Here is a 12600-nt window from a genome sequence, read left to right as displayed (position 1 = left end):
CGATGGAACGATTTGTTTTTGTAATTGGAACTGAAATATTTATTGGACTTGGAAATATTTGTAATTTGTAATGAATACGATAATGAGAGTGAATTATTATTATTAAAAATTTAATTCTAATGGAACAAAGAATAATTTTTTAATAATATAAATATAATCATATGATTTAAGATGGTATTTTTTATATTTTTATATTATTATAAGTAAAAAGTATAAATGAAATAAATCAAATCAATTAAGTTTCATTTTATCTAATTAAAAAGGAAAGACAATCTGACAGAAGCCTGTCAATTTTCCTGTCATTGGAAAACCGAAGAGAATTTTTATAGAAACGTATCGACAGGATTTTTATAACATCTTTTCTCCGATTTCTTTCTCGACCAAATGAGAAATGAAAGTCGTGGAATTTTATCCTAGAGAATTTCGACCAATATCTCTGGCGACGAATTGTCTTCAAATTCTTTCTATCGAATCTATTCTTACGACTTACGTTCACGAAAAAGGGACAGAAGAGAATTTCAAAATCTTCTCAGGATGACAGGATCCCGTACGAATGCGAACTATGAATGCAGGATTCACAGTTATTCCCTATAAAAATTTTTTCCCCCTACTTTTCCTTCGTTTTTATATCCCTCAGTTTTGCCATAAATCATTTTACTTGAATTCCTCGAAAGTTTTTCCAATGATTTACCTCTACGTTGAAAATATAATTTTCAGAAGTTCCAAAATGAAAGTTCTTTTCGAAAAATTGCGTAATTTCCGATATAATCTCGCGCGTTCACGTTTTCATACATAATTTTTATCTGCTATATATTCTATATGATAAAAATAAAAATACAGAAATAATTTGGATCATCTATTTTTCTAATCTAATAAAATACTAAATTAAAATTCAACTTTCGTTACAACACAAGAAGAAGACTATTGCTATGTTTTTTCATTGACAAAAATAATATTCCAATCATCAAGGTCGCATACATACACACACAGAAGAAATGCATTTTAGAAAATATTTGCAGAGAAGAGAGAAAGAGGTAAAAGTAGCACGAAAACGTGGTGGTAATTACACACCACGTTGATCGATATTCTCGTACTCACCCGTTGCCCCGTCCACCGGATTCGCCTCCAGTTCCGCTCCCGTTCTAACAAACAAAAAAACAAGTTTATTAAGAAACAAGCCTAGTAACAGTTCGAAAAAACCAAGGGGAGGACGCGCGTTCGCGCGAACGACGGCGCAGGCGTACGAAAAAATATTGTACACAGTCTTTGGAAACGCGTGGCCATCGAAGAACAGAGAAAGAGAGCCTTTCCAAGAAGAGAAAAAAAAGAAAAAAAAAAAAAAAAAAAAAAAAAAAAAAATAGAACGAAATTCTGTAAACTCGTCTTTCTCTCACGATTCTCTCATTTTCTCACTCTCCCTGGTTAAAAACCATGTGACAAGGAATTGTGTGACAAGTGAATAAAAGAGACGAGGATCGACGATTCTTCCCCCCTCGTTTTCCATGGCCACGCACGCACAATGCTTTGCCCTGTACACAAATCAGTCTCTTTTCGTCTTTTACTTAAATATAATAAAGAAAAGCTCCGATGGAACGGAGAATCGAGCGTTGATCGGGGATCCGAGAGGAAGAGGGCGCGACCCTTCCCTTCGAGTTAGGCAGAAAAAGGGAAGAGAGATATCCTCGCCGTTTCCTTTCTTTAACACCGTTTCTTCCAACAAGGACCATTGACTCGTATATTAAAACCTTCTAAAACCTTCCATCTTCGTTTCTTCCTCCATCGTTGTTCGCGGATTGAAAATTCTTCATCCTGATGCATCGAACTTTCTTCAAATCTCCTTTTTCCTCTTTTCGTCTTTTCTCTAAACAGTCATTACATCCATTCTTTAATTTCCTTCTTATAGAAGCTACAGATGATGCTCTCTTTAATCAAAAGTTGGAGAAACGATTTTTTTTCCTTCTCTTTTTAAACTCTTGCCAATGGTCTTTCTTCCTTATTCTTATTCCTCCTTATGTCTCCTTTTTCTTTTATCCAGCTTCTGTTATTTATCTTTTATTATTCGACTCTCTTCTATTCATCTTCTGTTCGAACCATCACGGAGCGGAGGATTTCAATTTGATAGTCTTCGAAATTTTCGAAATCTCCAAGTTTTTCTATTAACTGCTTCTTCCTCTCGATCTTCCCCCCCTTCACCGTCTCTCTTCCCGCCATGTTTTGCACGCTCGCCTGCGCCTCATCTGCCCATCCGTCTCGTTCGCCCGGTGTCGCACGGAGGAATGGAAGATTGGAGACAATTGATGGTAACAGCCCGTATAAATATTATTATCACGTACAATACGTTTGTAAATTTCTGTCACGATAGAGATACAATATAAACTTATGGATAGCAAGTTAACAAGTATATTTATTAGAGTTTAGAGCCGCAGGTATCTTCTTCTTCTTCTTCTTATTCTTCGCCTCTCTCTTTTCTCTTCTCGCTCGCTCCTCTTTTTCTTATTCGACCACGTTCCACGCTTTTCTCCGTTATTTACCTGTCCACCTCCATTACTGCCCTAATTCTCACTCGTTTCGCGTGAACAGTCTTTTTCGCGGAAAAAGGGGGGTTTCTTTTCACCCTTAGAGAAGCTTATTTAGACAACACTGGAGCACGACGATTTTTTTATTTCGTTATTTTCGACCTTCTTCTTCTCTCTCTCTCTCTCTCTCTCTCTCTCTCTCTTCGTTTTTTTTTCTCTCTTTCGCTTGCCCGCTTTATTTTGTTTGTCGTTCAACCACGAAGTGCCACGCCTTCGAGTACGTCTTCTCTGACGCGAGAATCATTTCGATTTCTTTTTCTTTTTTTTTTTTTTTTTATAACAAATGGAGTTTTTCGTCGAATGAAATAGAGAATGTTTTTTTTTCTTGCCATTGTAAAAAAGTCGAGTAGCAAAAATAGGAAGCGAATTTTAGAATCTTTTCTCTTTCTTGTAATCTTGAGTGGAACGAATGGAATGAAGTTGGGAGTGTGGAGGAAATTGGAATGGAATGATCGTGGGAACGCGTGAAACGAGATTGATTTATAAATGATCGAATTGAAATGATGGATGTATCGTGTATATAAAAATGTGTCGAATCTTCGTGCTTTTTGCACAAGTTGGAATAAAAGGTCGCATAATAAAATTTTGTATCTTCATAGGTAACATGATGAAACTTGAAAACGATAAATTTGAAATACGTTAACTGAATTTTATTATAGAAGAAGAAAATTAACACAGAATTTTCACGAGTTTAAAGTTTAAAATATAAAATTTTTATAAGAAATTTCTATAATTTATTAGCAAAAGAAAAAAAAAAGAAAAAAATTATTAAAAGATCTAATTCCACCAATTTTTAACTCACAAAAGATACACAATTGATTTAATAACGCTTCTCCGAACTATTTCTTTAATACGCAAATAATAATTCCAAAATACGCAATAATATTTCCAAATAATTTATCGACCTCTCTTCAATTATTTCAACGAGCAACAGTCTCTCTCTCTCTCTCTCTCTCTCTCTTTTACATCTCCAAACCTTCAACCTCTTCTCTGAAAGTTTCCAACTATCAAGGCGTAGCAGGTAGCAGCAGTACGTGGAAATGCGATAAAAGGGGAAGGGGGGAGGGAAACAAAGCTCGTTTCGAAAGGGATAGCATCCACGGATCCATCCCCCGTCAGAGAAGGCGCAAACTCGAAGGCGTGTCGATTACAACCGAGTAGTCTACTATTATAACGCGTGTATAATCTACGTGGAATAGCATCGTCGCATCCGCGAGTAGATATAATTCTGAAAAAGCGTTTTACTTAACAACGAAAATACTCGTGTACTTATTACACATCGCTAACAAGTTTTTTTTTTTTTTTTTTTTTTAACCTATTTTACTCATTTTAGGCCTTAACAAACGTATCCCCAAACCCTCTTTTTTCTTTTTTTCTTTCTTTTTAGATCGGCCACGATCGGCGTTTTCACGGATCGCCTATTAAATTCATCCTAGATCGAGGAATCTCTCGATAAAATGATTTTTTTCTTTCTTTCTTTCTTTTTCCCTTCGTCGATCGAAAGATAGATCGTATCCCTCCCCTTTTTTTTTTTAATCTTTTCTTCCCGATTTTATTATTCCTAATCTCCGCCCTTAGAGTTACGAAAAATGGTTTAGAAAAATGGCAAACGACATCGATGATGATATGAGAAAATGTGCGCGATAAAACGATGTGAACGCCTGGAAGGACACTGCGACGAATTTTAATTTTAACGCTCGAGGAACATGAATATTGACTAATTTATTAATATCGTTTTATTTATTTATTTATTTATTTTTTTCGGCGATATTTCGTTGGTCAAGGTAGATACACTATCGGCTAAAAGTCTAGTGCTTTTCGATCCTTTCGTACGAGTCGATATAAATTTATGCGTTTTTCTAACAATAATAACAATAATAATAATTCGAGAGATTCTTGTATTAAAAACAATTGTTTATTACGATTTGATAGATTCATGTTGAAAGTTTTCAATTTATAGAGAAGTAAAGATGAAAGTAGAATTCTTTCAAATGATTTCTTCCCTCTCTTTGTGACTCGTCGAGAAGTCGTGAAAACTTCAAGATAAAAATGATCGAATCTCAAAGTTCCTAACTTCTAATATTTTTACTTTATATATTATCCCGTCAAATTAATCCCAATCTAGCAGCAGATAGTGCAAGTACCTATCTTACTTTTGAACGTTAACGGCATTCAAGGGAATAAGCCAAGATTTTAAGAATCGCTATACTCTATAAAAATCGAGGAATTTCATTCCTTTCATTCAATTAATTCGCTATAGAGAAATCTAATTAGAAATTTTGCCGTCGCGGTGCCTCGACGAGGTGATATTAGTGAAAAATGTTTTCAGAGTTACCTTTGCTTATCCACGCCCCCCCCTCCAAGAAAATTTGGCGTATGAAAATTGAGATTTTTATTAAAAAATTGAAGATTGATCGACAACGAGTCACGAATAGCTCTTACGATGATATGTGGGAAGAGTGATTGATATACGACATTGATATTCACTATGATTAACGAAAATTCTTCGTGAGTGTTCGCTTTTTTCGCAATTGGATAATTTAAAATTTAAATTGTACACACATCTTTTCACCTATGATTATAATTATTACACTTTGCACTTATTGCAATCATATTTGTTAATTCGTTTAATTCGATTAACATCTTTAATTTTTGCACGAGAAAAATTGAAATGTTAGTCCACACATGTACACACTGATAACTATTATTATCCAATCAAACATGTCATTTTATGCACTCTCGTTACCTCTTTTCTTAAACCCAATGTCAATAGAATTATCAGCAATTTAAACATAGTCACACAGTTGAAAAATTGAAATGAGCGAAGAGGCAAACTCATCATAATTCTTTAATCTCCAATTTTGGAGGGATCGATTAAACTTTTTTTTCACTTTGGAAAATTAGCAACAGTATCGAAATATCTCGATGATTTCAACACCTGCGTGACCAACGTTGGAAGGTCGAGATATTTTTAACCGTTTTTTTAACCTTGTTCTCCTTCCTCGATTATACGATAGAAAGCATGTTAACTTTTGACACGGAGAGAAATATATCTTACCGATTACGCGAAAGTTGCAAATTCAAGTTTGCCGAAACTTTTAAGCCGGAGTATAACTACGCGAGAAATACTAGTGAAGATTTCTAGAAAAAACTAGAAAGCCACGCCCGTTAATTTTCCAGTTAATTTCTCCAATGAAAATAAAGTAGCAAGTAACCACCAATTTTAAACAACGAAGAATTATTAAATTGGAAAGTTAATGAAATTTACACGCGAGTCTCTTTGTGTTAAACATAATTATATATAGGATCTGCCGATGTTGTGAATTTCTCATCTATTTGACATTTAAACAATTTCTGATTAATTAAGCAACAGGTCGGTGTTGTGTACGACAATCTATCAACACGAAGAATATTTTGAAATTTAAATTTCATGCTTCGCGATATTTTGAGAGATTTATCAGTGATCATGATCTACGTTTCATTGATGCAAATAAGGCAGGAAATAGAAATAGATTTGAAAAATACTTTTTACATGTAAATGACTTATTTTAATCTAATCTCTTTCGATAAAACAGTGGTTCCCAATTCATACGTTTTACAAAGCTTTTTCTTCAAATATTGATTACCTTGAAAAATTAACCAAACATGATCGAAAATTGCAATTCACTTAAACAACGAAATTAGGAAAAAAATGTGCGCATGTGCATAAGAAAAATGGTGGTCTCCCTTAATATTTGGAACGACTATAAACTTAACTCAGATCTCTTTCACTGAAACACTGATTCCAAATCGTATTAGTAATTTTTCCTTTTCGAAACATTTCTTCTCTTCTTCCTCACATCGAAAATATTGAAAACCTTGATCGAAGATTGATCAAAATCGTGATTGAAAATCGCAATTACTTAACGAAACTACGAAAAAAAAAAAAACGTGCACGCGCAAGAAAAATAGCGGTCTCCAGTAATGTTTATAGGATGGAAAAAATTGCTGGCTGATGATTTTTCATGTGAATAGTTCAGATATATAAGTCCACGTTCGTTTAACTGGAAGAAACTGGACTGGGTCACGTCTGAATAGATGGGAAGGCTCGATGAAGACGCAGGAATTCGACCTATATTCTTTGCCACGGTTTGTCCTTTGAACGGTAATCGGTCGAGGAAGAAAGAAAAATTTTGCTTTTTATCCTTGTTACCTTGAATCGGGGAGGGAGGAAGGGAGGAAAAGTTACGGGATGGAAAGTGGTTGAATCGCTTTGAACTGGAATCTGGACTTGGATTGAATCCGCGAAGAATAATTTTCTTTCTCCGTCATTCCTTCATATTCTAATTATCTGTGTTTCTGTCCTTTTGTGCCGGGCGAAATGAAATAACGATGATATGCTTGAAAATATTATTTGCATTGATGAATTTTGTATAAAGTCTATACAATTATTATAGCCTTTGAAATCACGTGTTGAATTGAAAATATATATTAAAATGATTAATTTTTATTTACTCGAAAATAATATATATAGATAAGATACGAAATAATAAATAATGTTAAATACATTAAAAATTTGTACGATATGAAAGTATTACAATTTATACAATTAATTTATTTATTTATAATATATATATATATTAATTATTATATTATATATATATTAATCTTCTTATCTATCTATCTATCTTGAATAATTGTAAATTGAGAACCACTGATAGATATCGAAATGAAAAAGTAAACTGTAATATTATGAGCGTCACGTAATCGTTTTACGATTTTGGCAGAAACTTGTCACAAAAAGAAAACTGGTTGTAAAACCGAGAGATAAAGATATTTTTCTTTCACGTTTCGAACGTGATGATGTGGCAGTGGATTTACATAAGATTTCTTCGTTAAATTTTGTTTGTCTATCTTAAAAAACAATTTGATATTTATATTCGATATGTTTAAAATTTTATCATAATAAGGGGGATGGTGCACTTTGTAATTTTATTTAAATATCAACTAGCTACACCTACAATATACGTGTAAGAATAAATCTTTCAAGATTATAACAATAAATTTAATCAATTATAGTAAATGAATTTGAAATAGAATAAAATTCAAAATATAAAAAGAGCAAAGCATCTTGATTAAATTATATAAAACTAAATTATCAAATTACGATTAAAAAATCCTATCTTATAATTTACAGAGATTGTTCCAGTATCTACAAACAGTTTATCAATACATTGTTGTTATATAACTATAATTAATTCAAGCGTCGTGTAAACTTGTAACTACGATAACTTATCGTAAACATATCAATAGAATTGTCCTCGTGTTGCGAAGTGAACAACAAACGGGAAATATATATGTATATAGTCTCGTTTAAGTTGTGAAACTGCGAAAATTGCGAACAATCCGAATGGTCGATATGCATACGAATGATAGAATCGATTCGTGATTCGATGTGGAAAATGGATATGGAAATTGAGTGATATGGTGGTTGAGGTAGAAGAGATATGAACGATTAATTGTAATTGGTTGGGATAGAAAAAAAAGTTGTGGTGCTTTGTTAAAGGATGACAACGAAGGATGACGAGGAAAGAAAAATTATGGAATAATAGTTCACGTAGCAGTGAATAAAAGTTGTAGAATGAGTAATGGATGAAGAAAAAAAAAAACAGGTGGAAGAAAATTTTGTTCGAAAAGAAATAATGATCGCAGAATCGTAAATTTTTTAAGAAAATGAATAGAATTGCAGGAAAAGGAAGAATAGAAAGAATAAATTAAAAAATCAAGGGAAAATAAGAATATAAAAATATACGAATAATAAATCAAAGGTAAGAAATTGAAAAGAAGAAAACGAAAATTATGTAATTTCACAATACATAATTAAAAGGAGAATTACAAAAGAGCATGATAGTATATTAAGAAAGAATCGTAAAAAGTTTCTAATAAAAAAGATAAAAAAATTAGTAAAATAAAATACGAATCTATCTAAAACCAATAACAAAATACCTTCAGAAAACAAGATCTCTAAAAAAACAATTTCCTAAAATCCAAATCGAAAATATCGTCCTAAAATCCAAATCGAAAATTTAGAAGATCAATAAAGAAAAAATAGTCAATGCCAATAAACAATATTAAAAAAAAAAGGAAAACCATTTATAGCTTCAAAAAAGAGAGGACACACAAAAAACTTACAATAATATTTTCAGTGAACAAAAAACAAAATCCAAAAACAAAAGTCTATAAAAGAGAATTGAGAAAAAAAAAGAACAATCACTATCAAGAAAAATAGTTAAACAAATATAATCCGCTCAATGCAAAGACAAATTCAACACGATGGGAATCGCAAACTGTCTCTATGCCGAGCAAACAGCGTTACACATTCATGAAAGATTCACGCAAAAAGGAGGGTGAACGTACCATTAGGGATAAGCAAAAGAACTCTTGTGCTCGTATTTCGCGTATTCGATCTCGAAGTGGGCAAAATTTCAACGATCGAAATTAAGAATAAAGTCACTTCGATAATTTATCACGCAAAGCGTCGAATAATCCCGCACAATTAACCGTAGCGCATCGAGATTATACGAAGAGCGATCACTTATGCTATTAGTAAAATGCTGTTCGAGAATTGCAAATAAAATCATTGTAACTTTATTCGAAATTTTAATTTTGCCCAACCAATTGATACGCGCTTAGTATGCGTGCAGATCGCGATATGTCGAGTTGTACGCGTGCAACGATTCAGCAGCATAGGTGGTGCTAATTGTGCCAGTGGAGCAGCCCAGTTATAGATCCCACGTGTTAGCCTGCTAGCCATCCCACCGGCTCACGGTGCGGTTTATCCCCGAGCGGAGCGAATAAAACGGCCGGTTTAACCGGCCGTTAAATTCACGGCGATAAGCCGTTTTATGCAGCCGACAAGATAGCCGTCCGCGCGCTGAACGGCCGTGCACCGCGCTTAATGACACCGAAACGCACCTCAAATTTCAGTCGTACACAATATTTTCTACGTTGCGTCGCGGTTGCCGTATTGATCCGATGATCACGTTCTCATGGAAACTCGCATCGATTTTCGAGCGCGTTAAAGGTAACGAGGCGCGGAATCACGTTCAACGATCATCGATTTTAGCCTTTATTAATTGAATGGACTAAGTGTATCGTGATCATTTGGAAGTGAGTTGACAGATGTAGTAATATTTTTATCGTGAGAATCGAGAATTAGGTTCAATATGATCATTGATTTTTTAGGTGGATTAGGTGTATTTACCGTGGTTATTCGAAGGAAAGTTTCTTTGAAATATGATTATTTGAGAGTGAATTGGTAGATGCGATATTTTTTTTTTTTTCTTTTATGAGAATCGGAGCGAAATTTTCATGGAAATGCATTAACAGTAACGAGAGTTGTATAATGAAGTTTAGTATGTGAATTAGAGTATAATGGATCGTTGTTACTCGAGCGGGGTTTTCTTTGGAAGATGATTATCTATTAGTGAGATATTGCTGACAGAATTAGTAAGTTTGTATTTACGGTTGTAAGATAAGAGTAAATTGTTTAAATTGGTCTTAGAGATTCAGATATCAGAGAATTTCGACTACAATTCTCGGTTGGGTCTTTGAAATTTATCGTTGGACGATTAATATCTCATGTAACTTCTTAATATTTTGCATATTTTATCGTATCATAGTTTTGCTAGAAGTATATATTTATACGAATACGGACGATTAGAAATGAAATTGTTGTTCCTTGTTAATACAGTGTTAGAATTCGGTTCAAAAATTATACTGGTTAATATTTATGGTTAAGAAACTTTCCTAGCACCCTGTATATTATCGTATATAACAATATATTTCAGTTGGTTTCAATCCCAACAACGATAGATCAAGGATTTTCGTATCTTTATACGTTTTTAGAAGAAATCTATAAAATACTGTGTACTACTAAAATTTTATGTTCATCGTTTTCATCTTACGTGTGTGTGCTTGGTTATATAGTTTGTTATACCTTATTTCTATATAAGCTTAATTCTACCCAATTCTTTTCTGGATAAGAGATTTAGAATTCGATTAATTGCTGAATTGCTAAAAGCTATAAAGACGATTTATCTATAAAAAAAAAAAAANAAAAAAAAAAAAAGAAAGTTGCTAAACAAGTGGAGCCTATTAATAGTTGGTGTAAGATGTAGAATGTTGGTCGAAACTTCTGCCGTGTTAATTATAATACTTAATTCCTTAGAAAATGTACGATTATAGATAGTCAGCCAAGTTGGAAAATAATTTTTTAATGCTTTTCCTTCATAGTGACATCTGTTTCGAACAATTTCTTTTTTCTACGCAAAAGAAAATTATTTAAAAACAATCTCTATAAAAAGAAAAATAATCGTTTCCATTGAACTTTCATAGTCACGAAGAGTTTTAATCTTAATTATCTTTTTTTAACTGATTAATTATTAATCTATCTCAATGCTCAACTTTCGGTTGTAAAGACATCTATAAATTGCTAGCATCATTATGTATAAAAACGATTTTCGCTCAAAAATGTGTCGCAATAAAAAGATTTAAAGATCGTCGAAAAATGAGTTTCCTGAGTTTATCGTGGAAAAATTTCCGTAGTAAAATCGCGTGATGAATCGCAGAATAAATTTTCCGATACGGACTAAACGCGCTATTACAAAATTGAAAATCTATGCGTACGTAAGGTGAAGGATGAATCGCATCCCATTTACGAACGATAAAAATGGATATATAAGGGATGTGTAGCATGGTACAAACACCAAATGATTATTACAAATACACACGTAGAAAAATTCCAGTTTCGAAATTTTTTATTACAAAATACCTTCGTCATACATTCGCAAAAATTACACTCGTAGAAAAATCTATCTTTCTCGGTGAAATATACCGAGTTTGCATTTTTCAAGTTGAGATACTTTCTCTCTCTCTCTCTCTAGTTAACACATTTACGAATATTCCAGATTTTTTTTATCCTTTGTGCGCTACAGCTTCTAGATGTAAATCGTGTATTCTTTCTCTCTCTCTTTTTTTTTGAAACCGTACTAATACTTTTTGCTTAATATTTTTATACACGTTTCATGATGTACTGTAAAGACTTATATTATGCCAAATTTTATGCATAAATTACACATTACATTTTATCAAAATGCTGCAGAATTATTATCTGCAATTTATTACGAACCTAATGAATAATGTAAATCACTATTATTTAATGTGTCTCGGATGAAGAAGAATTTTCATGGTATGAAAATTGGTATGAATTTTGATTTTGAATTTACACTTGAGTAAAGCATACGTAATCGTGAAGCCAGCTTTGTGAAGAGTTGGAAAACGAAATGATATTTCCTAGCGATGAAACGAATATTCTCTCTTACGTTGCAATAATCAAATCTTTGATTCGATTGAATAATGATGCTAAAGAAATATTCAAAAAGGATTCGAAAAGGACGCTACGATGCAGCAATGCTACGAAGATATCTATTATATCTCACGTTCCATAGCACGCAATATGACTTATTGCATTACACTAGGATCACTAGATACGATCGCTTCTAATGGAAACGAGAATTAATTTTTTGTACTGTTGATAAACGAAAAAAGGATAATGAACACTGAATATAAATAGTGAAATAATTCTAAAAATTATAATACAATATATTTTGTCAAAAGTTTTTTTTAACTTATTATTCGTTTAAAAAATAAAATAAAGGAAGAAGAAACAAATTTCTTATAATTTAAACAGCAATTTCCTAGCAATCTGGAGGAAAAATATGGACGATTTCTCATGTCACCTCATAAAATATCAAACTTTAATACAACAGCGCAAGACCATTTGCTTGATTCTCGCCACATCCCCGAGATAATGGAAATCCCCGAGTTTATATACTTCCGGCTGCACGATGCAGATCGCGTAGCGCGCAATAATTTCGCTCGTCGCGGATTGCATAGAAACACGTGGTGCGTCGTGATAAATGGCCAAAGTTAAATGCACTCTTTTCCACCACGTGTGCAAATATTATAAAGAGGATTGCCAAGA

The 12600-nt window shown here is 32.9% G+C and overlaps 1 protein-coding gene across 1 annotated transcript in view; it reads right to left on the bottom strand.

The window, feature by feature from the left end:
* The window catches only part of LOC122719195, a 193177-nt gene that overhangs the window by 71875 nt on the left and 108702 nt on the right, over nt 1-12600 (bottom strand). Inside the window, exon 3 of the mRNA XM_043944813.1 lies at nt 1099-1142. Coding sequence (XP_043800748.1) covers nt 1099-1142 — 44 coding nt within the window. The remainder of the gene's footprint in view (nt 1-1098; nt 1143-12600) is intronic.

The sequence above is a fragment of the Apis laboriosa genome, unplaced genomic scaffold (assembly GCF_014066325.1).
Source record: "Apis laboriosa isolate Shangri-la unplaced genomic scaffold, ASM1406632v1 scaffold70_cov154, whole genome shotgun sequence".
NCBI lineage: Eukaryota > Metazoa > Arthropoda > Insecta > Hymenoptera > Apidae > Apis > Apis laboriosa.
Note: the sequence above shows the minus strand (reverse complement) of the source record. Positions and strands in the feature narration are given on the sequence as shown.